General features: G+C 36.2%; 1 protein-coding gene across 5 annotated transcripts in view; it reads left to right on the top strand.

Annotated features, from left to right (window-relative positions):
* MAST4 (microtubule associated serine/threonine kinase family member 4) overlaps window positions 1–27823 on the top strand; it is a 503913-nt gene that overhangs the window by 447351 nt on the left and 28739 nt on the right. For all 5 annotated transcript variants that reach the window (XM_063454083.1, XM_063454086.1, XM_063454084.1 and 2 more), the window contains 6 exons: window positions 602–669; window positions 1991–2076; window positions 12811–13019; window positions 13797–13935; window positions 19223–19355; window positions 22526–22691. In XM_063454083.1, coding sequence (XP_063310153.1) covers window positions 602–669; window positions 1991–2076; window positions 12811–13019; window positions 13797–13935; window positions 19223–19355; window positions 22526–22691 — 801 coding nt within the window. The remainder of the gene's footprint in view (window positions 1–601; window positions 670–1990; window positions 2077–12810; window positions 13020–13796; window positions 13936–19222; window positions 19356–22525; window positions 22692–27823) is intronic.

The following is a 27823-nucleotide window of genomic DNA, read 5'->3' on the forward strand; positions in this document are numbered from 1 at the left end:
TCTTTACCTTTTTTAAACTGCTAGTCTTCGGAAATGAATTAAATCAATGAAATAAAATAGACAGATGTTTAATGGCATTTAGATGAGTTTTAAAAATCTCTTCAGGCATTTTAAAATGGTTCCTGTGCTTCACGCTTTAAGTGCTGACTCTGGATTTCAGTCCATTAATACCCACTGTTTGCAAATATTATGCATTTCGAAGATAACTGTTATTGGGTAGAATCCTCTTTGAAATTGAATTTTACTTTGACTTGTTCACCATGACATCATTTTCTATTCTGAAGAAATGTCAACACATTTTAGATCTTTAACTTTGATTGTAGAATATTCCCTCCTTAAATAGAGATATGAGATTGCATGGTATTTAGTGGAAACTAGCACAGTCACAATATTATTGCATATCTAGGGCATAATTACATAGAAAGACACTTATGCACATGTTTAATGATTTTTGCATTACAAGCAGAATTTTAGAACTGTGAATTTTAGTTATGCTTAATTTCTAAGACAATAATCATGTCAGTTTGTATTATTGTGTCCATTTTAGCGATTACATGATAGATTACGTAATATTAAATTTTGTAATTGTTTATTTTTTTAGAAATTGCTTTGTTGGCCAACTATGATAGTGGAACCGCAGAAACTCCTGAAACGGATGAATCTGTCAGTGTAAGTAACACATATGTTATTTAATTATTAAATATTTCTTCGTAATGAAAATGCCTTTTCTTTAATACATTTGTTTTTAGAATACTGTTTGAATAAGCAATAACGTTAAAAATAAGCTATAACAATCTAATTGTCATATTTGATGGTTCCTTTCAACTTTTTATGTATTAAAATTCTCACTCCAATCTCCTGGTATCTGATCTGAGTACATGGGGTGACAAGTAAAGTCCCCACTACATGTCAAAAAGTACTTCCATAACCAGTGCTCACCAAAATAGAAAAAACTTTATTGGTACATGTACAATACGAACATCAGGGAGGGAGCCCGAGAAAAACGTCCTTCTATGCTTCAGGCCTTTTGGTCCTTAATCATAGGAATAAGTTATTTTCATTCTCATTTTCACTCTGATCTCATGGTGTCTGCACAGATAGCTAGGGCTCCCTCCCCTCATGCTAATTTATTCTTTGAGTATGTAGGCATATTCTCATCATTACTCCCATCTCTTTTTATGCTTCTGAGCTAAAACCTTATTCTCCCCCCCTCCCCCCCCTCTATTAGCTTCAGAGCTGAACACTCATTCTGATTCACATAATTGATTCCCGAGTACATAGGCAGCTTCTCATCCTACGTTTAATCTAGAAAAGATAAACACTGTACTATACGTCTGTGAGAATTTTATGATTCATTTAATTAACAAAGATCTAACTACCGAGTTTTAAGACAGTTGTAGTTGAACAGAACTTAGCAGCCCATATGTTGTCAATTCTTTATTTATCTGATGCAATGTCCATTTGGTGCCCGTACACCTATAGTCCTAAATATGATGAGTAATTATATTTGACATGTTGGGGATCATATACAGTGGCTTAATTGCAGGCAGAGATCATATATGCATTAATAACTCTCCTAAATGAATGAACCCCTGTTTAAATAGTCAAATTATGACTGCGTTAAGAGAAGTAGTTAAAGGTTTTTATGATTTTTCACTATGCTTGCACATTAGCAAGACAAAGTGAACAAAAGTTCTGAATAACGTGTTTGCTTTTGAAACTGATCCCACCTGCAGTGTCAATCTAGATTCAATCTCATATCCCTCTAGATAGGAGAACAAGGGGTCCAAGTCTGTATTGCCCTTCACACTAAGGTAACTAGTACTGTACAAGGTTTTTTTTATTTTGTGCATGTCATTAAGACTATGATATGATATTAAAGAAGCCATTTTAAATCCAGTTGATAGCTTCAAATTAATTATAAGTATTTACAACGCATGTTGCCGATGGGTGTAACTTTGTCTGATTATATGTAACTGGTTCTTTTTAGAGCTCAAACACATCCTTGAAAATTAGAAGAAAGCCTTGTGAAAGCGATTTTGAAACGATTAAACTTATTAGCAATGGTGCTTACGGGTAAGTTTAACTCTGTAGAACAGAAACTCGTGCATTTTCATTTGCTTGTTTATTTTGTTTAGAGCATGTATAAGTGACAACTGATTGTTGACTTGCTTCGTTGTTGTAGTTTTAACAAGCTGAAACTTCAGAGTATATGAATACTGATCTTGTATTTTTTTAAACACTTTATGTAAGACTTGAGCTTGTGTTGGCAGTGCCTAACATTTTAGCGAGCCATGGTATATTACTGCAATATGAGCAGTTTGCTACAGGGAGAGGTAAAAGTTTGTAAACTCAAGTGGAAGACCAAATACTTCTGGGTCAATAAGTAGGAATTCCCAGATCCAGCATGTAAACAGATTTCCCTTATAGATGAAAGTACAAAAAAATATTCTCATATAGTATTTCTTTAGATTATGTTTGACTTGATATATAGAAAGGAAAAAAACAAATCTCTTTGGTTTTATTTAACCACTTAGGACCACAAGACAGTCTATGCCGTCATTCAGTGCTGAGTTTTAATCTACAATGACTGCATCAACCGTCATGCATTAAAAGTTCCACCTGGGGTTAAAACCCTGCTTGTCCTAAAGAACCCCAGGTATCTCCTCTATCAGCTGGGGCCAGAATTAGTGGACAGGTTGACAGCTGAGCTACATTATTAGTACTGATATTAGCAGAGCAGAGTAAATCCCTGGGAATATGATTAAATTAGGGATTAAGATTATAAATTAAGATTAGGTATAGGATTTGGTTTATTATTAGTATTATATTTAAGATGGGTCTAGAATTAATTTTAGGATTGGTACTAGGTTACCAATTAGGGTTCAGATTAGGGTTTGGATTAGGGCCAGCAAGGGATCACTCTAACTCTAAGGTTAGGATTAAGGTCAAAATTGCGGTTAGGTATATAAATTACGGTATGGGTTAGGATTAAGATTACGTTTATTAGATGTAGGTTAGATTTTGGATTTATTACAATGGGGCACATGAGATTACAAGAAAAAAAATCATAACACATACAATGTATATGTATTTAAAAAAAGAATACCACAAAAATGGCACCTCAATAAAGTTCAAAATATGTAAGTCAAAGTCCCCATGGTGTCAACTTTTGCAAATATAATGCATTTATGGAGGATGGTAAATATGTGAGCTACTTAAATGCATCCAAATGCATCATAGACCAATATTCAATTTGTCATTTATTGATTTAAAAAAAAAATAATAAAAAAAAAAAAAAATACAATGGGCATGTGATAAATTTAGCTTTCTATTTTCACAAAAACTGACAAGGGTATATGAAGGGACTCAGTTTGTACTAGATATAGCTTAGCGCAGTTTAGGGATTTTTATTACAGTAGCAAGTAATGCTTACGAAATAAACAGCTATTGTATTGCAATGTGCATATAAAAAAGGTGCAAATAGAATACTAGAAATTTTAAAAGAAATTGGTGCTAAAATGACTGCATAATAAGGCTCAAAGTATACCATATGACATTCCCCATGATTTCTACTTTCCCAAATGGTATGCATTTATGAGGTGATTTGAAGTTTAAAACCACTAAAATGCCCCAAAATGTGTGATAGGCCAATCAAAATCATCAATAAAAATTCTTATTGTGAAAACTGAAATTATTCAGGTCTCTTATATGACACTAACTTAGCAAATTAGTGCCAAAGGCATACATTGGGGGTATTGATTTGGTCGGAAGAATTTGTTGAGCATAATTGGAAAGGGGTGTTGATCATAGTGGCACATATCCTATATATTAGAAATGTCCAGTTAAATTAAAATGAGTGTAGTAAAAATGCAAAAAAAAATAAAAATCAAAAACTTTGACTTAAACTGGCGAGAAAATGGTAGCACACTAGGGCATAATATATACTATATGAGATACCCTGGAATGTCTACTTTTACAAATGGTAGGTCTTTTTGGGGTCATTTCAACAGCCAACCTGCTATAACGTGCCAAAATGGGACATAGGCCTATCAAATACATCTATAAAAGTTCTGTTAAAACTATAAAAACTGAAATGGTCAGATCACCATTAGCTTTAGCTTCACAGGATTGAGGCAATGGCATAATTTATGGGTATCGTTGACACAACTGGTTTATAAAATACTTATTTAAAAAAAATAAAAAAAATTCTATGTAGTTACCAAAAATAAACTGAAATCCTAGACATATTATATACTCTGTAAATCAAGACAAATAAATGCATTTATTTTCAATTACTTTTCTTAAGCCGCACTAATTATGCGAACATTATTCTTGCCAAAACTGTGGAAAAAAAATTAGTTTTTTTCCCTATTGATTTGTTGCATTTTTTGAGTTGTTTGTACAACACGTGAGAATTTATAGCCCTTCTTGTCATTTAAAAAAACTGTATGTTATGTGTTGGTGCAGTAAATGAGAAAAATGGATATTACGGTTGAAAACACGCACAGAGCAAAACTGCAAAACATTTATTTGATCCTTAAATAAAAAACAAACAAATTAAGCAGTGTCCTTAGTAAGGGAAAAAGAACACTCCAGACAGGATGCATATGGCACTCGGATATTGTTAAAGTTTTGTATATATAAAAAAAGTTTAAATTCTAAAAACATTTAAAAATGAAAAGGATACTCCCCAGGATTTGCAGCCTTGTGTAGTTCTGCCAATACTAGCATAAGACTATCCTAAACTTAAGATAAGGTCAGGAACCAATGAAAGTATTTAGAAAATTGGGCAGACTAGATGGGCTAAACGGTTTTTATCTGCCGTCACATTCTATGTTTCTATGTTACTAAAATATAGCTTTCAGGCAATCCCATACCTTACTACTTTTACAAGTGCCATGGGATCACCCTGAATTAGGGGTTATGTCCTTCTCTCCTGGGATTGTTTGCTGGTATCTGCACAGCATGAGTCCATGAACCAGCTCAAGCTGTACTGAATAACATCAGGTCAATAAGACCAGAGGCACAATGAATTGGATTGAATTTGGCTGGCCATAGTACCTGTCTCCTAGCCAGCTGTGCCACCATGGCTGGCTGACTCACCTCCTTATCTGGGCCTGGAGCACAAGTATTTTATGGTGCATGGAGTGTTTATTTAACATACCCCTGCCCTGTGCCATGCCCATTCATACATTGTTAGCAGGTATCTGTGTCATAATCCAGAAACAGAATATTAATTATATGTGGTGTTTTTTTTCCGTCCATTTTGCGGCTGATGGGTGTGACAATATGGTGTCACACACGTAAACCAGCTTGTGAGTCACTGCCATGTTTGCTGTTCTTGTAATGTCAATCCTTCTTTTTTGCACTTAACCTGCACGTGGAGAACAATGATAGGATGTGATATCACTAATGAGGTGCTGTCTCCGAAATCATTAAATGACTCAGTGTTCTCTTAAAGGGACACTCCAGGCAAGAGAGAACCTCCATGGTAAATGCACCAACATAAATACATACACTAAGTCTGCAAAGCCTACAGTTAGGTAAATGTTAAATGATAATTGTCATGCTGATGTCTGTAAGCAAGACTTAAAACCAGTGTAATTACAACACAGAATCCCATACAGGTGTGTCTGCTTTTTCTTTGGCTCTCCCAGTTCAGCTACTTTGCGTGTATCTGTTTGAACCGGATTTGCAAAGGAAATTGATTGACTTAGTGTATACAGCAAACACCGAGGTTAATGATGAACCTGTCTGTTGTATGATGCTTAACTTTGCTGTTTTCACATTGCTGTTTGCCAAAAATGATGCAATGGCTATTCAGTACATTAACTTTACAGAATCAAACAATGTGTTTGTTAATGGATGATGTTCTACCTTTACTTCTCAGGCTGTGCCTAAAAAGAAACATAAAGTCAACCAAAAGTTATACCCCAACTATTCTATTCTACTTCATTTTATCTAGGAAAACCCTTAAACTGGCAATGCATTATGGGCATTGTAGTTTGGCAACATTTGGGGATCTACCTTTTTGTCTTTTTTTTTTTTAATGAAAATAATAAAAATATATGATAAAATAATCTGATTCTGTTCTGCTCAGTCTTCTAATTTGCTATATTTTGCTTTCTAGTATAGTAGCATGTAATTATATACAATGTTATTTTATATACAAAATATGTATTATTTGCTGGTCTGTTCCTAATATAATGAATCAGATAATACAATAAACACTCATATATATACAAAAATATATAAATCCTGAACTCCAAACGTCCTGTGTGTTAGATTATACCTGTTGCTCAGTAACATTTCATTTAGTAGTCCACAACAGTACCAGCATTCTGCTTCTTTAGAAAAATCAAACTTCTTTATTGTAGCATAAATCTTCCCTCCTTCAACGATAATATTAATCATTCTTAGAGCAGATCAAACTGGGCACTTGCTATTGAAAGGGAAAATACACCAATAAAGCACGTCACTTGATTTACATAAACTAAAGAACTTAAAGGAACACTACAAATACAATATCCACTAAAGTGTACTGTAGTGGTTATTGTTTCAACAGTTCTCCATCACCCCCTAATGTAAGTAGTCACACCGTTTTAGTAAAAAAAAAAATATATTAATTATTATTATTATTATTATTATTTTTTTTTTTTTTACTTGGTCCAGCTAGTTGCCTCTACTGCTCCTTGAAGCCTCCAGCTCAGAGCTAAACTCAAAAGTCTTGGGCTTGCCTCAGAAGCTCCTAAGCAGGAGAGGAGGCAGGGAGGAGCACCTGGTGGAAGCCAGATAAAAAGTCATAACATTCTAAAATGGCTTGACTACTTATACTGGGGGAGTACCAGGCAGTGTTGTAGTGGTGATGGTGTTTGGAGTGTTCATAATATTTTCAACTAACCACAATAATGGTATGTGCAGATTTAATTACCAGCAACATTAGTCACCTGTTTGAATGATGAGCCTTTACCAATGATTTAAAGTAGGAACTTTTGCAGCTTGTTTTCCAGAATTCCACTTTTCCAGAAGAAATAAAACGCAGTGATAATGAGGAATATATGAGTATTGCTCTATATCTTGCTCTATAATCTTTTGAATTATTCTAATATAAAAGGAAATGACAATGGTTTTCTGAATCCGAGCCATAGACACAAAATGACATACTGGAACAAGCAACTAAATCACTGAGCAATATAACAAGCATTCATGATGAAAGATTTGGTGGGGGAGGGCATGGAGAGTCAGCGGCACTTTGTAAGAGATGTATGACCAGGTCGGATGGACTGTCACCACAACTCCAGGGAAGGGAATCAGAATGGAATCTTTTATTGACTTATTCACAATGAACAATTCAAGCAAGATGCATTTAATTTCTCATAAATTATAAACATACATTTTGAAGAGAAGACCGGAATACAGAGCGCTCTGTAGTGTGATTAGCTGACAGCTCTGTTAATATGAGTGTACCGTGAGAAATAGGAGAGATGTTGCTAGTTTTTGAAATGTGGTTCCAATTGCACAGACTATTAATAATCCAGGGATGTATATACAGACACCTGAGCTGAGCAGTGGAAGGCACAGTGTGAACTGGATCATTCCATTGTGTTTAGTTCCAAAACACTTTGTTCTGTTTTTTTTCCAGAATGTTTTTCCTTTGCAACGAAGGTGTGGGAAAGCATTATTAACATTAATCAAGGTTACAAACTGTTCTATCTCATCAGTGATCAAATAACCAGATTAGATTTAAAGGGACCAAAATAAATGTTATAAATTCAGACGAACGGTGCTGCAGCTCTAATCTAGCAAAACTCTAACTATCAGTTTCATTATTTAAAAAGAAAAAATGACTATGATGACAGATTGATACAGGTGTATAACAAAACAGAGAGCATTGGTACAGCAGATGTTACAGTGCAAATGTTACTGAACTCAGAACTCTGAAGTCCTGCATAACTGATTAGAACCTGTGGCATCCCAGGTGTTGCTAAACAACATTTCCCTATAGGGTGAATAAGCATAATAGGAAACATGGTTCATGAATGTCTGGGTTAACCATCACAGCTCTAGATGCAATTCAGTTCTTAGAATTACCACATTCTATGTATAACGTGATAAAACCAGTGTTTGCATGTCAGGACTTGAATAGGGTCCAGGTAAAAAAATTAATAAAAAAAATAATATATATATATATATATATATATATATAATATCTTTGTATGGGGTTATACTTACTAGCCACAATCCAAACTATCCAAAAATAGAGCTCTCTTATGAAGCTTATGTCAATCCCTGGCTAAAAGTAATGTAATAGGTGCATATTTTCCACACGCCTATCTAGAACGCAAAAGCCTATATGACTTCTGCTTTGTCTTGCAGTGTGATAATGTGATCTTACAATATACATATCATTCATATTCTTAAGGATTTAAGCTGTAAAAGTCATTCTAAACCAGAGGGGCTTTAACATTTTGTTTTGTCTGGTACATAATCACTTTCTAACAAGGGAATGAGTTAAGCTCCTTTATAAAGAGTTCCACAACTGTGGAAGAAACTTCAAAAAACATCAAATATTCCGCCAGTTTGAAATCCCTGAAAAAGATCTGTCTCTCTGTATCTTCAATCAAACCGCATCTGGAACAACTGCTATTGTTTAATTATGGAGTATATATGTAAATATGTACAGGCTGTGTTCAGGGATGTATTTATCACAAGGCAAACAAGGCATTTGCCTAGGCCGACACTTTCAGGGGGGGTGCCAAAAAATGCCACCTATGCTCCCAGACAAATGCCTTGTTTGCCTCCTGTTCTGGGGCTGTCCACCTTACTGTGAGTGAGTGTAGCTGTCAGTGTGTGTCTGTGAGTGAGAATGAGTGTGCCTGTGAGTGTGTGTCAGTGTGTGTATGTAATTTTATGTGTATCTGAGTGTCTGCCTGTCAGTGTGTGTTGGTTAAACAGTGTGTGCCAATGACTGTGGCATGTGTCTGTCAGTCAAACAAATGGCCTTGACACGAATTGGGGGGCAAATTTAGATTTTGGGTGTGCCCAAATTTAGTCGTGCCTAGGGCAGCACAAATCCAAAATACACCACTGGCTGTGTTGTTGAGAGAGCAGGGGCTGGGAAAATGTCTGATTTGGTGGGCTTATTCTACATTTTGGGGCATTGTGACAATTTTACAGTTAAAATTGCCCCATAATGCATACCAATTATGAAAGTAGACATCACAGGTTATGTCCTATGGTATATTTTGGGCCTTATTGTATCGCCATTTCAGCACCATATTCTTTAAAAATGTAAGGTTAATTTCTTTGTTTTTTTTATGTATGCTAGTGTTATAGAGAATGTAAAAAATTACACACTTGGCATGCCCTTGTCAGTTTTCTTGTGAACATACAGGGCTGAATGTATAACCTGCCCAGTGCAGTTTTTTTATTTTTTTTAAACAATGGCAATTTGAAGTTGGGTCTATGCTGCATTTTGGGGTGTTTTTAGTAACCTATTTATATCACTCCATGAATGTATACCATAATATATTTTGAACTTTATTGAGGTGACATTTTTCACCTTTATTTTCTGTTTGTGGTATTAATTTTAATTTTCAGTTGTTTGCTGCTTATTTTTTTAAATTTCAAGTGTACGACTGTAATAAAACTCTTCTAACTGTGCGCAACAACATCTTCATCCTAAAGCAAACCCTATTCCTGACCCTAATCATAAACCTAATCCTAACCATAACAATAGTGTTAGAATAATTCACTTGCTCTAATGGTAATCTGAATTCTAATCCTATTCAAAAACACTAATCCTAAACCTAATTCTAATACTTCATCTATTTTTACTCCTAAATTCAGCACTGATATTAGCAAAAGGAAATTCTAAGCTAAAACGGTGCTATTATATTATGATCTGTGCCGGTCAATTGGCAATGCCCAGCATCGCTCCAAACGACATGGGGGGTATGTTGGGAGACCCTGCAAAGTCTACTACAGTTAAGCTGCACACAGAGAATTGCCATGGCTGAACACAATTGCTCAGCTGCAGTGTTATCAATGGATTTAAAGGGCTGTATACAGCGCTCATTTTGAGACCATTAATACCTGGGTCTCTCTGGTGAGCAGATATTTAACCCTACTTATTCCAAAGTTGTAGAATTGGGTGAGTTAAATTCTTACTTAAAGAGCTGAGCTGCAGTGAGCACTGCATACAACTCATTGGTCAAAATAGGGCTACTAATTCTGGCCCCAGCTGACAGAGGGGAACGCCAGGTATCAAATTTATATCTGGAGTTCCCCTGTTACCAACAGGGAAATAGTCCCTGCTGGTAAAGTACTGCATGATGGAATTATTCTGTGATGGGCCATTAAGGGAAGGACACCCATGCTGGAATTATTCTGCGATGGGCCCTTAAGGGAAGGACATCCTTAAAGGAATAAGTCCATCATAGGTTGTTAAGGGGCTAGAGACCATGTGTTGCCTTGTGGGTTTTGAAGTCCTTATGCCAGTGTGAAATATCCTGGTTATTTTTTCCTGGTAAGCTACATAAAGCACTGCACTAGTTAATTGAGTGACTCTTTCCATTTTTATTAACGTGATCCTTACAGTTCCCACTATTGTAAATCCTGCAATTTCCTAGGTGTGATCATAAACAATACACAAAATTGATAGATGTCAAGTGCTGGAGCTTCTCCCAGGAAAGCAAGCCTATGTTTATTTTCCATCCAAATCCATCTTGGACCCAAATGAGGAAATCTGCTATGAAAGGGAGATCACTTTTAGTCAGACAGTGGTGTACAGCTTTAGTGATAACTACTCTCATGCCTGACGGTAAAAGGATGGCTTTAATATGGGTTACAAAAAAACGGATGACACCCTGTGATTTGTAAATTATGAATGTGCATTAACAAAAGGTGTGAAGTATGCATCGTCTCAACTGTAACTCAATATACATTGCGTAATACAAATGTGTGTAAGTCATGCGATTGCACACAATACTCCAATATGTTACATCTCCTGCAATATCCATTAAGAGGTCTATTCAGTGTTCCAAAAAAAAAACAAAAAAACTAATAACCTTACATAACTAATGGTGATTTAGTTACAGTACAAGATTATACATTGGCGTTTTTGGCAGGCTTACGCAATGGACCCCAGTTTTGACAGGTCCTGTCTTAGCAACAGTGTTTGTACATTTAATATTTCCTGTTTTACTGCACCCATCAGAGCCTGTCTTTGGTTTTAAATATGTGTATTCTGTGGTTTCAGAATGCAGCACCCACTCAATGAGCTTGATAGCAAAATTCAATAAAAGCAAAAGATTGGGGACAGAGGAGTAACTAGAAACCACGGGACCCCAGTGCAAAAATTGCCCTTGGGCCCCCCCATATGTCCCCGCTCAGACAAGCAGATACACATGCAGACACACACACACATCCATACAGATATATACACAGACGCACAGACAGACATACAGATACACACACAGACACACACACTGATAGACATAGAGACACATACAGACACACATACGCATACACAAACACACACATACAGAGACATACATACAGACACACACATGCAAAATCTTTTAGTCACCCTCCTATTTCCTACCTTTTAGGTGCAGGAGGGTGACTTTCCCTGGGGTCCAGTAGCTCAGGCTGATGGGAGTCAGAGTTCTCACTCCCTCTTCTACTTCCTCCTCCCTTGCGGCACAGTGATTGCTCGGAGGAAGTGACCGGAGCTGTCACTTCCTTCCAGCATCTGACATCATCAAAGGGAGCCCCCTGGAAATTCATTGCCATGGGGTGGCCCATTGTGATGGGCCCCTGAATGCGTGGCCCCGGTGGTTGTACTGTGTGGACCGCGCCCATGTTACATAGCCTGCGGACACCCCGGTTGCAGGGGTCTGCAGGGTGGCCGAATCCCCTGGAGTTACAGGCTCGGTCGCAGCTGCGACCACGGTAGTTCCACCACTGATAGGGGATATGTTTTCATCATCTTGGTATGTTTTTCATGGGTTCCATGTGTATAGATAAAAAGCATGTGCTATTTGTGCGTTGCAACATAGGGTGATTTTATTTCTGATTTTAATGCCATTTTAATACTTTATTCGCATTTTGTGATTTATTGTATTGAGTGCAACAAACTACATTTTTATGTTGTTCAATGGAGTACCATAATGGTTGTAAAATATGGGATCATTTAGGATGGTATTATGTATTATGTTTCAGGTTATGTTTTTGGTAAAATATAAAAGGTATAAATTAGAAATAGAATAGATTGCTGCAAGAAGTATAATTGAGTGAGTGTATGTCTATTCCTAGGAAGATATTTTAGAAAACCATGAACTGCAATAGGATTTGATAAACAAAGATAAACAGGCCAAAAAGAAAAAAAAATAGTTTAAATGTTGGCCAACTTGGCTGTTTTGGTATGACTATTGCATCTCCTTTGTCTATTGACCTCAACTGTTTATTGAGCAAACTTTTAGTAATGCTAATATTCCCCTTATATATTATATAAAGTCATTATGTCTTTTCAAGGTTTAGTTTAATGACAAACTAACTCATTATTCATTCATGCTTATATTATGACATTTGTTCTTGCTGAAACTTTGAGCTACATTTTTGTAACATGTTCAAACATCAGTTCAGCCAACGTAGGGGAATTATAGAACATTCAACCCACCAACCTTTAAATATGTTGTGGATCATTATGGCCCCTCTCTACGCGCACACATCTACTTTTTATTCCCTGTAGGCATTAACCATTAATTAGAATGGCTTAAAATGCATTGATTTATTTGTTTCCAGGGCTGTTTACCTTGTCCGTCATAAAGAGACACGTCAGAGGTTTGCCATGAAAAAGATCAACAAGCAAAACTTAATCCTCCGAAATTCGATTCAGCAGGCATTCGTGGAGAGAGACATTCTAACATTTGCTGAAAATCCATTTGTTGTCAGCATGTATTGTTCATTCGAGACAAGGCGCCATTTATGCATGGTCATGGAATATGTAGAAGGTAAGGTATTCACTCAAACCTATGCTCACTTTGATTGTTCTTTCTGAAGTAATTATTCAAAGTGCCTATGGATTACACTGCATTGCTTTTGAAAACCAAATTAATTTTTTTTTTTTGAGTTCCTAGTGCATTTAAGAACAGGCTTTGGAAAGATTATTAAAGATAAATTTCACTGCCACCCCGCAAAAAAATCAATAAAAAAATCCCATTTAGTACATATACCCCCAAAACATGCATGCATTTAATTATGCATTATTTTAAAATTGGGTGTATATCTAAAAACAGTTTGCAAAAGTTGCAGATCATTTGTATGAATTCTTTGCAAGCCCTCTCCTTTTAATCACCTTTAGACTACGTAACTGCCCAATGTAGCTCAATAAAACGTCTTTTGGAATGCAGGTGATCTACTAAATTGCTGTCTCTTGAGTTTAGCTCCATTGAGACGATCAAACCAGAAAGTGACAATACCTGTTGTCTAACTCCCCCAGGTTGTCAATCAATTTAAAAAAGTGCAAATTTCTGTTGAAATCTGCACTTATTGTAAAATGAAAAAAGATGGCAGATTCTTCACACTTTGAGCTCTTCAGCAAGTTGAAGGGTTTTAGCTGGTCTGGAGTGGCCTTTTAAAAACGTTTGTACATTATAAACTGCCACCATGTCACTTTATGCTTACATGTTTACTTTTTTAGATGGCTGTTTTTTAGTTTTAGATGGAAATTTTAATTGGAAGATGAGCACTTGTGGCACATTTAATGAGTCCTTTGTTCTCTTCTTTAGGTGGAGATTGTGCGACCTTACTGAAGAACATGGGTCCACTGCCAGTTGACATGGCACAGTTGTATTTTGCTGAAACGGTTCTGGCATTAGAATACCTCCATAATTATGGAATTGTGCATAGAGATTTAAAACCTGACAAGTATGTATAAAGTAGTTTTTAGATACCTTGTGTGGCTCATTTTAGAGTAATTCTGATTATGTGGTCAACTTGTTCCATCTCAATGTTTTTCTTCCGGAAGGAGCCTTACTCAGTTTGTATTTATTTGTTCAGAGCACGTTGTAACAACAGAAATCTCAGTTCCAATGTTCTGCCTTGTTATATTGTACCTTTGCTTTATTCTAAAACATATTGGTTTTCCAGTTACAGAAAGGTGATCATGCACACTTTTTTCTTTAATGCAGCTCTAACTGAGCAAACAACTAACAGGTTTATGTAGATAATGCGAGTGTACACAAAGCCCTCTCCCCCTTCCTGTTGATTTTTAACTGTAAAATGTGGTGCAGTTGGTAGGAACATATTTCATGTTTGGATTAGGGAAAAGGAAGGTTATTTTCCAGTTACGTTTCTAGGGGCTTGGGAATCACTGGTTTACATGGATACTCATGGTTAACTCATGGTAACTCATAGGTACTCATGGTACCTATGACCAATGGCATATGCATGTCATAGTCCAATGTTCTATGTTTGTTGTTATGAGGGAATCAGAAGTTAAAACCAGGAGATTGGGGTTCCCCCCCATAGCACCAGTAGATGTTTGAAAGGGCATTGCATGTGGTACTTAAAATGAGATACATCCTCACTTCACCACACATGGAGTGATGAACAGCCACATATTTCTCCTTTAGCAATTAGTAGGGCATCCCGTGTACTCACAAGTACTCAGACCAGCAAACACTTTTTTGAGTTGTAGGTTACCCTTTAGTTAATATGCATAGGGGTCTTGGTATCAAGAGGCTGGGGGATCAATAACATCTCAATCTTAAATGAATGGGTAATTAGCATGTTAATGTGGCCATTAGAGAATTCCAAAGTAGCACATCAAATTTATTCCAATGCAACAAACAAAAAGTGTAAAACAAAGACTGGGATTATGTAGCTTTGCAATCCTCTACAGTCCTTTACAATTTGTGGAGAAATCTACACAATTTTGAAGTTGCTCGGTAGGTGCTCCAGAAAAAAACAGTCCATTATTGTTTAAGATGGACTGGTGAACCTCAATAATGCCTGATACATTCACAGAGTATATTGTGTAGTCATTAGTACTATAAACATGGTCCCTTTTATTTTATTAAATATTGCCTTCTGGGATGTGCAACTCTGGAACAATGCCTAGGGTGTGCTACTATTAAGGATATCAACACAAGAGGAATATTTCACTCATTCCACAGCGTCTCTGAATGTCGGTTATGTACATTGGTAGGGCACAACAGTGATATCAATATAGCTTAGCTCCTTTGTGAGTTTAAAGCTTAACAAGATGGAATAACATCAAATGACAGACATGTACTGATTGCTTAATCACAGGTAGCTGATATTACCTAGTGAACAAAAAATAAACCTGGGCAATTTGTGGCGGAATATCTAGGTCCTTTTATGACTAGCTGACCTGCGTCATGCTTGACTGCTGATTATTTGTTTTGGTTGTTATTATGAAATAAAAGAAGGATTATCTCCTTTTTCTTCTTGTCTTTGGAACAAACATTTGTTGTATGCATGATTATACAGCGTGGATCTATGTGTGTATTTGTCCAGATAACAGCTGCCAAAAGAAAACAATATCTGAACCCGCATTATTTGTTGTAAAACTTGTTTAGCCTGTAACAGTCATTATGGAAAATTAACCACTTCTTTCAAATCTGTATAATTGTCATACACTGTATTGTAATGTTTTGTTTGTGTGTCTCTTTCACTCATACATACACATCTCATTTAATTCTAACGATGTGCAGATTATTTGACGTATCACATAACATTCAATTAAGAGGTTTAAACCGTTACTCTAAAGTCTATTTATTTGGTGAATTCAGCTTGGTGACGTTATCTAGATGCAAAAATATCTATTTTGTATAGATGTTCAACAGTTGATAATAAAGTTAACTAAATTATTTTCATCTTCTGTACCATGGGCATGCCTTGGACACGTTGGACATGCAATAATATGAAAAAGTTCAAAGATTATGTTGTTTTTCTATTCACAATGGATGGGTTGGCAAATTACAGATGCCCGTAGCCTTATTTATGATCAGTACCTGATATACGAAACGTGACTGAATTATAAAACAACCACCTCCACTGTGAAAACCTCAAGGGTTAATTACAGCTACGGCATTTAATGAAAATATTCGTAATCTTTGAAAGATATTCTGATCCCATTTATTGCAAGGAAATCACAGTGAATGTGCCACTTGTAATTTTAAATTCTCCATTATTTCGATGTGTGTGTATTATTAAATGAAGTATGAAGGTGACTGGCTTGCAAAACTATTTGATTTACCAATCCATTGCATATGCATACAATGTTAAAGACGAAAATGTATCTTTGTCTCTCTTAAATAATTCATATCCCCCTTAATTTTGGTTTAACTCAAGGTGTTTGAATGCTATGTAAGGTTAATGTGGTCTAGTTGTTTTAAATACATAAAATGTATGTAATAAAAAAACTATACTGTATGTAGTGTGTGTGTGTGTGTGTGTGTATATCTTTGTTTTGAGTGTCTTGATGTAGTAAGTGGGTGGCCATTTAAAGTGAGGAGGTTTGCCTACTAAAAATTTGGGAAACTGATCTATTACTTTTACTGGACATCAATGATTATTGGTGGGATATAATGGAATTGCGGTGGGGGTCCAGTTTGGTTTGTCTTGGTGTGCTGGACAGAGAGGACATAGTGGTCTTCCATTTACTGTAAATATCGTATCTTGAGACAATTGGCTGCATATGAGATTCTGGTGACAGTGAATTTCCTTGGGTGGAAACCATAGAATGCTAGATAGATGGATGGCTTAATAGCTGTACTCTTGCATGATTTGCAAGGGTTAGTGTGTAAAAGATCTGAGAGAGAGCGGAACTTAGCTTAGTTGGTATTTGGTGCGATAGGAGTTCTACTTTATGAATGACCTTAAGTATATTCTTACCTGGGTATTTCGTAATGAATGTCATTTTATTTATACAAGGGTCAGAATGTGGTGATGTACAGCTATAAGATACAGTGATATAGTTTAATGGTATTATCAGAGTTTCAGGTTAAGTTGGCAAAAAGCTGTGAACGCGATAATGGATTCCAGTGAAAAAGCATCTAACAAATTATATTCAGATGTGAATTTAACATAGATGCGAAAAGCCATCACAAGTTGTTTTCGTATTCTCGGATAATGCTGCACGGGCTAACCACCTGCTGTGAGACATGAATATGTCCAGTCCAGAACCAGATCCTGGAAGGCTGGGGTCTCTGAAGCTTGTCTTGATGCTGTAAGGTGTAGTTTGAAAAAGATCTGAGATTTAAAATGAGAGCAGCTACATTATGAATCCCTGGATATTGAGTGCTGACAAAGTAAAACTGGTGTGCAGTGGCTAATCATATGAGTTTCCCAACAAGCCGTCCAAGTTAGGGACTGGGTACAACCATTGTTAATTCTGTTGCACACTGCTGACTTATTTGAAGAGCAATCTACAGATTTACCTTTCCAATTGTGACCACACAATAGATGGCTGGTACTACGAGATAGATTTAGGCTGAAGTGTCTTAAAAGGTTGGTAGTACTTTAGTTCCTGGGTGCCAGGAGTCTTGTAAATAAAAAATACCCCAAATTGCCACAAAGCATCTGTCCAAACTTTGGGTGAGTCTACAGACAGTTTGGGGAGGAACATGGATTTCCTGTTCCAGTTAGCACGAAATTCTTGCCAAATCGAGGTCAGCGATAGTATTAGCATCACGTAATACACTAGAGTCATCGTTTAGGAGCACTGGTAGAAGACAGAGCAGGTGAGAAATAAATGACCGACCCTATGGGATAATGTGCATATCAAAAGTCAGCGAGCCCAGAAGGGACTGAAGCTCTTTCCGAGTACATGACTTTAGTCTTAAAGCCCGATCGATACATTCCAGGATTCGCTGAATTTTGTCCCCAGGGAGACTGGCTTTCATAGTTGAAAAGTCTAGAATGATATCTAGAAAAATCAGCCTGGTACTACCAACCTCTGTTTTTTTTCATGAGATATGGGAACACTCAAGTTCCACATGTGGGAGTTTTTAAACCAGAAAAGTGCTTGCAAAATAGTTAATTATCCAACTGACTCCAATTATTTCTTAAATTAAACTGTGTAGTGCTGCAGCAGTTTTAGCAAAAAACTATTTGTGTTGTAAAAAGAAAACCCACCGTACTTGTAGCCTAGACCTACCAACTTGCGTATGTAGAGATCTAATTCTTCTCTTTGAACTGGAATAAATGACATCTATGAAACTGGAATAAATGACATCTCTGAATAGACTGAAAGCCAGAACAAATTCGGCTGTTGACAAGTTTTTGTTAAATACGGGGTCCCTTGCATTAAGAACGACAGAAAAATCCCCCTAGGTATAAAACCTATTCTCAATGACACCATGTTAAGCAATGCGGCGAGACACCAAATTGACATCTCTAAACTCTAAAATGTATTTTCTAATACTAAAGGGTCTAAGTGGGCAGGGGTAGCCATGACTGCTGTGTTAGAATTAATAATTGTGCAAGTATTACCCTGTGAAAGACTTTGAGGAGGGAGAGTAGAGGTAGGATTAGGAGGAGCAACTAATGAGGCAGCCAAATTGGCAGATTCCAAATTCTCAAGTCTATTACTTACAGATTTGATTAAAAGTGTAATGGATGATAACATAGCGTGCATCTCTGCCATGCTGCTGGAACTGCTTCCTTCCCTGCATGTACAAGGTCTTGGTTCATCTTATCGGGATTTCACTGAGCAGTATAACTCCTGGTATAACTGCTTTTCTGGATGTAGCCGAGATTGGGAGTTTCCGCCTCCGTAGTTCAGTGGAGATTTTGAGGACGCTGCTATCCGTGCAGTGTTTTTAAAACTTGAATGGGTAAATTATGTAATATGTATATTTATTAATATTATTTTACTTGTTGTACAGAAAATGTATCTGTAAACATGAGTTATGGTTTATCGCTTATAATTTAAACAATATCCAGGACATACTTGAAAATGAGAGAAATCTTAATGTATCCTTCCTTTTAAAATATTTTACAAATACCTATAGACTGTAAGCTCGTTTGAGCAGGGTCCACCTATCGTTCCTGTATGTTTTCTTGTAATTGTCCTATTTATAGTTAAATCCCCCCTCTTAAAATATTGTAAAGAGCTACGGAATTTGTTGGCGCTGTATAAATGGCAATAATAATAATAAAGAAATAATATCACTCTGATTTTCAGCTTATTGGTTACATCCATGGGACATATAAAGCTTACAGATTTTGGACTATCGAAAATGGGCCTTATGAGCATGACAACCAACTTGTACGAGGGTCACATTGAGAAAGATGCTCGAGAGTTTCTTGATAAACAGGTATGATTTGTACATTCCTATGTTAAGTTGAACTGCCAGCCATAATGAACAAGAATAGCTACAGGCCCTGTAGGAACTGCTGTTACCCTGTTCATCACTTTCAGAAGTAATTATGTTGTCATCATTTGTTTTAGGTCCATGCTTATTTTTTTTAGAACCTTTGATTATTCGGGGCTTTTTAGCTGACACTTGTGAGTTTGTTGTGTATTTTATTCTTGGATGTATGAAGGTGCATTATGTATTATCACACCCAGCACTTGCAATCACTGCATGCCTGGGGCGAAACCCAGTATTCCTTTGATTATATTTTGTTGTAATTTATCCAGCTCAAAGAATAAGAATTAAATTCACTCATGGTGGTACAGCCAGTCTCACATACTGTAATAAAACTAGATCTGTCTTATGCTGTCCACTTGGCCTGTGGATAAATAGAAACTAAAATGAATTAAAAGCTAAAAGGAATAGCATCTATTTAGGTAGCTATGTTTCTTACCGGTACATTATATGAAATGTAAAGCAATATGACTGGGTACACCACATGTGGCTAGAATAAAAGGATTGCAGCTGGTAACCTCGCTGGAAATATTTCCACCCCATCCCTGTTATATCAGCATTGCTAATAATTTAGTAGTTTGCAGCATTTCACCATATCACCCTAGGAAAGATCTGAATGATTCTCATCTGATATTGTAATCTAAGTAGCAAACAAAATAATTAATACTAGAGGATGTTGACCATTGTTTACCACTATTTTTCTGAAACTCAATTTTCGCAATAATTTTAAATTATTTAAAATGATTGGGGTAAAAATCCATAGAATGTTTGTTTGGTTTCTGAAATCTTAAAAAATAAAAAAATGAAGTCCTTTGCTTTTTCGAAAGATCATCTGTGACATCTGTAGTGTGCCTGTCACCCAGCCTCACAGTGCTAACTAAAACAGAGACAGTGACTCTCATGCTCATCTTATCGTTAGAACAGCTTTGATGACATTCCATTGAAATATTATCACATTTCTCAGTTCAGTTAGAACAATGTAATCTTTTGCCAAATAAAGGCAGTTAACCTGATTAGACGGACTCCAGGCAAGATCGAATATATAAATAAATAAATACATTTGGTATTCCAGAGACAGGGAATATGGGTGACAGGTCTCTAAATGACTTGTATATTTGCAGGAGGGGATACCATGTCAGAAGCTGTATATTTATCATAGCTAATGATGCCATACCTTGTGTAGATAGAGGTCATTTTTCAGTTGCATTTTTGTTTTTCTTCCTGCACGCCATGGTTTCTCACAAAGGAAGTGACACATAATGTGTTTGTTTTTTTCTTCTCATAATCGAAGCAAAAGCAAAGTTCTAGCAAAGAATTGCTATGGCTCATAATAGTGTAACACTGTCAGTGGTTATTCAAAGTGAGTTCCTTAGAAGTATACTTTGATGAATAGATTTTTTAATAAAGGGACACTCTAGGCACTACAACCATTTCATCCCATTGCATTAATCATATTTCCCTGGAGTCCCCTGGCGCCATCACTCCTTTCAGTGGTAAACCATAGTCCTGCTTAGGTAGAAATTGCATGCTTCCTTCAATATACAAATACCATACCAGCATTGGGGGCCTGTGACATGCTGCGAACGGTCAGCTTCTGAGGGTCAGCAATGGGCACTGGCTGCTGTTGACCCTCATTTAGCAGAAGCCATGTAAAAACTGTTTAACGCTTAATGGAAGGATGGCGCCAGAGAACTTCAGGCACTATAATCACTTGAGATGAAACAGTTACAGTACCTGTAACAGGTAGTGAACACTTACTGCAAAGTTGGACCTCACCAATTGTCATTTTATTGCTGTGTGCTCTTCCCATGTAGATTTCGGGTTCCCAGGTCATACACTAAGTGTCTCTCTTTAGGACTCTATATCCAACATATATCACAGAGATCCACAGTGCTAAGTGGTATTTCAGCAACATAAAGTCATCATAGTTTTCTGAAGTAGCCTGTTCTCCCTGGCCATGTACTCTAAAATGTAGCACCTCTGTTTTGAAATGTGATTATTGGCTTGCACAGATTAAATCCAAGTCTAATGCATCATTTTCTGTTGTTAAAATGGAAGAGTTAAGTGTACCATAACAGTATTCTGAGACAGATGCATTAAGGAACATACAGTAGTGTGTGGGATTTTCAGTAGAGTAGTTTTGAAGTGTATAATGCATGGTACAATTAAAGATGCTACAATCCTGGTCATGGACCATTTCACTATGTCATGCCTCATTATCATTTGCCCACACTGTGTGTATTTTAAAGTTACTTGGATATATCCATCTAAATGAATAAAATGCCTAGCTGTATGAATCATTTGTTTTTTATAACTTCATTATTAACTATTCATTCATGAAAGATTGACATCATTTTCTTTCTCTTTCGGTTTGTGTCCATTTTAAATGCATTTTTCTTTTCCTTTTATTGCATTTAAGTCGAATTTTCTTTTTTTTTTTTTTATTAGCTTTCACTAAGCCTTCAAAAATTATCCGTTTTGAAAAAATTGCCATGATTTATGGAACATTTCTCATGTGTTGGTTTTACTGTGCTCAGTTTGTCTCTAAACCCCCTATTGCTCAAGAGTGTATTTCCTGTAATTAATCCACTGTATCTCATCCATCACAGGTTAGGGAAGGCCAAAATACTTTGCATATTCACCCAAGGTTAAAAATGGTGTTATTTCTTGGCACAATTACAGTATCAGAAATAGAACCAACAAATCGCTTTATATAAAAGTGCTAATACACTTTATTGGAACACCTAATTCCTTACAGTTTAAAACTATCAACTTAGCTAATTGAAGACGAATGAAGCAGAAAATAAAGTGTTCTCATATACAAAACATTATGCAAAGAAATTACCCAATTGTGCATCTGGATCCGCATATGCAGAGTTTTGCTACCTGATTTTCACGAAATGCCTAATTTGTCCTGGTTATTAAATTTTTCCTTAACATCTTCAGTGTTTCCATTTGAGAAAATGGCTAGTGTAATTAATTCCATGTCATGTTTCTGCACACATTATATATCTATATATTCTTATATTATAATTTGCACTGAAATATGCCGTAGAATTACATTTATCTAAATGTATGTATAAAATAGATAATGTAGAATTTAATTTTTTTCATAGGTTTGTGGTACACCGGAATATATTGCTCCAGAAGTGATCTTGAGGCAAGGTTATGGGAAGCCTGTGGATTGGTGGGCAATGGGAATTATCCTGTATGAGTTCCTGGTTGGTTGTGTACCATTCTTTGGGGATACTCCAGAAGAACTTTTTGGTCAGGTTATCAGTGGTATGTACAATTCTTGAATATTTATATTCTGTACTGTGTTTAGTTTTTATTTGCTCATTATGCTACAATTGCGTCAATAGGAATTAAAAGTAGTGAGGCTTGCGAGAAGTAAAGTGAAAATCAGATTAAATAAGGGATCATAATGGTTGATTCCTCTGCCTGCAGAGAGGTAAGTTAGTCAGATCCCAAACTTGCAAGTAGTGAATTTAAAATCCAGGCCTCTGGTTACAGGGTAGGACAGTCACAGTCAGATCCGGTTTCAAGGAGGGAAGATACAGTCATATCCCTGTGTTGCATGGAAGTGATGGCCAGATAGTCTCTCCCTTTCCAAAATTAAAGGTATTCATCACACATAGCATGTTTACTCTGAATACTTCAACCTATCATTCCTGTAAGTTTTCTTGTAATTTTCCTATTTAAAGTTAAATCCCCCATCTCATAATATTGTAAAGCGCTATGGAATCTGTTGGCGCTATATAAATGGCGATAATAATGCTTCTCATAGAGAAGCATTGGATTAATTGCAGGTACCGCTGTTCTCAATGCTTTAAGAAGCATTGAATTGGACAGGCTTTATCAAGCATGATGATTTCATCAATGGTTGACTAGTTGCCGATGCTTTATTACTGACAGGTTTAAAGACTATATTTGTCTTTTCAAGCTTTTTTTATCATTTTAAATAGGGAACCATTAACCTAATACAAGAAGTGAACACCCAAATGTTAAAAATAAAGATATCAGCATGTGTATCAATGCTATATGACACCTTGGTCAGGAAGATGCATGTCACAGATTAACAGTGTGGGCACATTGCTGAAGCAATAGTAAATCGAATAGGGGGAGACGGGATCTTTTTGCACCTCAACCTTGAAAAAGCATAAGTGGTTGTGTTGCTTGGAATTTTTTATTAAACTTGTCAGTAGTTAAACCTTTTGTATTTAAAGGTGCAGTCTAAGCACCAAAACCATAACACGATGTTAGGCTGTGGGTGTGATTGGTCGATTCTGTATCAGAGCATTTTAAAGCAAATTCAAAAAACTTGGGGTTTTCTGAGGCACAGGTGGCCTAGCCCGCTGCTCGACTATTGCTAAAACAGAAGTTCTACGTTTCAATTAGCAATATCAAATTTGTCTATATATGGAAAACATTGATAATTTGAGTATGTCAAAAGGCATGCTTGCACTACCACCGCCACCCAAATATGGATTAAATTCATATTAATAAGTATAACTTCTGTATTAGCAGGTCTTATTCAAAAATGTTAGACCACTTCTGGAAAATAATACAACCATAAACACATCAATGGCATGTAGTGGTCATAGTGCACGGGCTGCCACTTTAAGTTTGGTTTGCAAATGATAAACCAAAGCACCAGGTGACAGCTTCAGGATAGAATATAAAGGAATTCACTCCAAGATTTTGTTCTGATATCATGTATCTTGACAAACAAGTGATTAGCTCATTTATATAAATGTAACTATACTATTTCCATTTGATCATCATGGTAATTGACCGTGTCTGTATAATAACATATCTTAAATATAAAATGTGTAACTTTGTCTCGAACAACAAGATCCGGTTTTCTGTTCATACATGTTCTAAATTTACACTAGATGAAAATGCATCATTGATTAAAATAAAATAATACATAGCAAAATCTTATATTAACAGTATGCTATCTGAAAACCGTAATCAAGCTAGGTGTATATATGTTAAAACATGACTTTGACGGATGAAAATGCCACTCAGGTGTGTGATTAAAGCTAATAAACCAAGCTACCAAATGAACTGTAATGAAGTAATCCCTAGAACCAAATGTCTCTCTTATTGTTGTAAATAATGCAAAGCTGGAAGGAATAAACCCAAAATCCACAGATTGTTAATTATTTCACTGAGGGTTATTACAAGGTAATGTTATTTATATAACAGCTGTTCTCCTTTCATTTAAAATTCAATAACCTTTCAGGTCTGAACCTGCGGGCTGACCTCCAGTACCGTCACACAGCTTGTGGCAAAACTAAATGATAATTAAACAAAATCCCTTATTACCCTACCTGCTATTGCAGGATATTTCCCAGATGCATTCGCACTGAAGGTTATGCCAGCAAACTTATGATCGTAACGGCATTTAAGTTGCTGATTGTAACTCCTACATGATTTTCTCAGTACGTGTGCAAGAATTACTATATTGGAGCAAAATATCCTTGATTTTTTTTTCTACACATAATTAAAAACAATACAAAAATACAGTATTTTTCCATTCTTTAAAACGGTGTGGTTTAGATGAATACTAAGGCTATCGTTAGAACCTGTTTTCCATAACTCTTAGCCATCTGGATAGCTTTATGTTATGAACGACCTGTTTAAGACTGGTACCGTTCTCCATTTGATGCTTTGCTGCAGGACCGCATATTAAAATCCAGCTGAACCCGTGTTTGATACTGGAACACTGTGTGCATGCAAATTTATCACTTTATTTAATTGAATTTGTTTTTCCTTTCTCATGCATCGTGCCTTGCTCAAATAAGTTAACATTTTGCTGCGCTCAGAAATTATGCAAATAATCTAGAATTTCGTACAAACACAGTGTAGTTAATACAAATCCAAAAATATATTTAAAGATGAAATATTAGTACTTGTCTATTGCTCTCACCATGGTGTTTCATTGTTTAGGACATAGAACTTTCTACCACACTGAGTAGGATGGATCCAGAATGCAGTAACACAGTTTAATAGACAAGTATCTAAATATTACACATGTTGGGGAGGGGGATATGGGGGATCCACACATTTCTGTGTGCTAAAGTTCTATTCATTATATTGCTGATTAATTTGTTTATGACTGCTTTATTACAAGTTGCAGCTCAGTAAAAACATCCCTAACAATAAATAAATAATTTCAGACATTCTCCCAAATATCCTTTTTTGGAGGGGAAATTGTTTTGCAAAGGTGCAGCGTCTGCTTATATTGGACTGCCATTTGAAGGGATCAGTTAGTAGCTGCGACTTGCAAAGCTGAGGTTTATAAATAGTACGACTTGCTGCTTTCTTATGAGAGCTATCCAGTGTGTGACCAACTCAGCCACAAGTTGTTTAGTTAATAAGGAGCATGAATTAAGGGGACACTCCGGGCACCAATGTTACTTTAATACATTTAATAGCTTTTGACCTCATTAATATGCAGGATTTGTTAACATGCGCAATTCTTTATAGTTTTTGCATTAAGCAAGTAAAGGTTTTGCAGAATGCAGTTGGTGCATATATTTGATAAGGACGTCTTTCTGGCAGGAGGGTGTGTGGCTAAGGAGGCAGGCTTATGGTGCAGTATTATGCAAAACATTTATTGATTGTGTGCAAAAAAACGACAAAGATTTGATCTTGCAAAAAATACAGCATTTTAATGAGGACAAATTCGATCAAATGCATTAAAGCTGTATTGGTGCCTGCAGTGTACCTCTACGTTAAACTTGCAACTTGATAGAGCAACCCCCTGTCTTGTCCATTCAGTAAAGAGATATGCAGTGCTGTTCCAAAGTTCAGCAATGATGTCTACAGAGTACTTGAGGTCTCTCCGCCTATCCTGGTCACCCCCATTGCGAGTGATGTGTATATATATATATATAACTATTCAAGGTGTGCTTCTTCTGCAGAGACTAAGACATGGAAGAGATCAGTCAATGTCCTCCTGATGCCTTTCACGATCTCTGTGATATGTCACAAACATCCAGCCCTTGCTGAACTTCTACTGATGTCTGCAGGACAAATAGACCTGTATAAAATCAATTGTACCTTCTAATTACCACGATTTAAGAAAACACACAAAAACAAAACTGAGACACCAAAAGGTTTCCTTACAATTTTTTTTAAAGATGGCTTTAGCAATGTCTTACTATTTAAGCATAGTCTTTGTTCCAAACTATGTTTAGAATCAAAGTTAGAGGTTCCATCTGGCAAATTATAGCAGAACCGTTAAGAATAATGTCATTCCATATCATATGTACCCATGGATATCTAACTGTAGGTAGCCTTCATTACAACTCTTTAATTGGATTTTATTTTGAAGCTGAACATTTGTTCTGACATTTCATTTTAGAGATCTTAACCCACCACATTGCAAAAGAGGTGGCCGGGCAGCAAAACAATGAAGCAAACCTAAACTTTAAAACACTTTTTTTTTTTTTTCTTAAAGAGAAAATAATGCCCCGCTTTGTTTTAAAGAATTAATTTCAATAAGGATTTTTCTTGTTTTCATTTTATTTACATTATTATGTTACTATGAAAGGGCATTCAGTACATAAATGCAGCCAGCTGTACTGCTACCCTGCCAAAATGGTTAGGTTTCCTGAGAGCCTGTGGTGTCCAGCAGTTCGACTATAGTGCAATCAGCATCAAATGGCCTTAAATAAGATAATCTTATGCAGAGGGATTATTATGATGAAATGTAGTTGCTAAATCTGGTTCTCTGTAATGAACTATTGGCAATTGAAAGTTTTTTTTTTGTACACATGACTGTTTTAGTCAAGTTAAAAGTGAACTAAAAATTGCTCAACAAAGCATATAAATCAGTCTTATTTTTATTCCCATTTTTGCACCTTAAAATGTATAAATCTTCGTGAAGAACAGGGTTTGTAAATAAATAGTATACAGTTTAGGTTTCTGATACCTTATATGCCTAAATTATAGTCATAGCTTTAGAAGTTTATAAAATACTCTTCAGTGTGGCTGCTGCCATCATGATACCATGGTTAAATTAAACGTAGCAGCCCCCACCCCAGGGATGTTGCAAAGTGAATCTTAAAGGTGCTGGAGTCTGTGGGAACCTGAAAAGCCATCGGTGCTATTTTTTTGCTACTATGGAGGCTAGTGTGTTTTACTTGTTTTCAAACATCCGAATCACAGCAGCAACAGGAGGAATGGTTAGTCTGACAGTGCTGCCCATTGCTGCTCAGACTTACATGAAAGCATTAATACGACATGCTAATAATAGAAAGAATAATGTATTAAATGTAATAGATTCCAAGGTTTTAGGCGATCACCAAATGACCTTGCTGCCTTTAGCGTATAATTCTTTGTCCGTGGGTAGCTGTAAAAGAGAAAAAAACAGAGCCTATGGTACAGTATTTTTATTTAAG

This window comes from Pelobates fuscus, chromosome 5 (genome assembly GCF_036172605.1).
Source record: "Pelobates fuscus isolate aPelFus1 chromosome 5, aPelFus1.pri, whole genome shotgun sequence".
Taxonomy (NCBI): domain Eukaryota; kingdom Metazoa; phylum Chordata; class Amphibia; order Anura; family Pelobatidae; genus Pelobates; species Pelobates fuscus.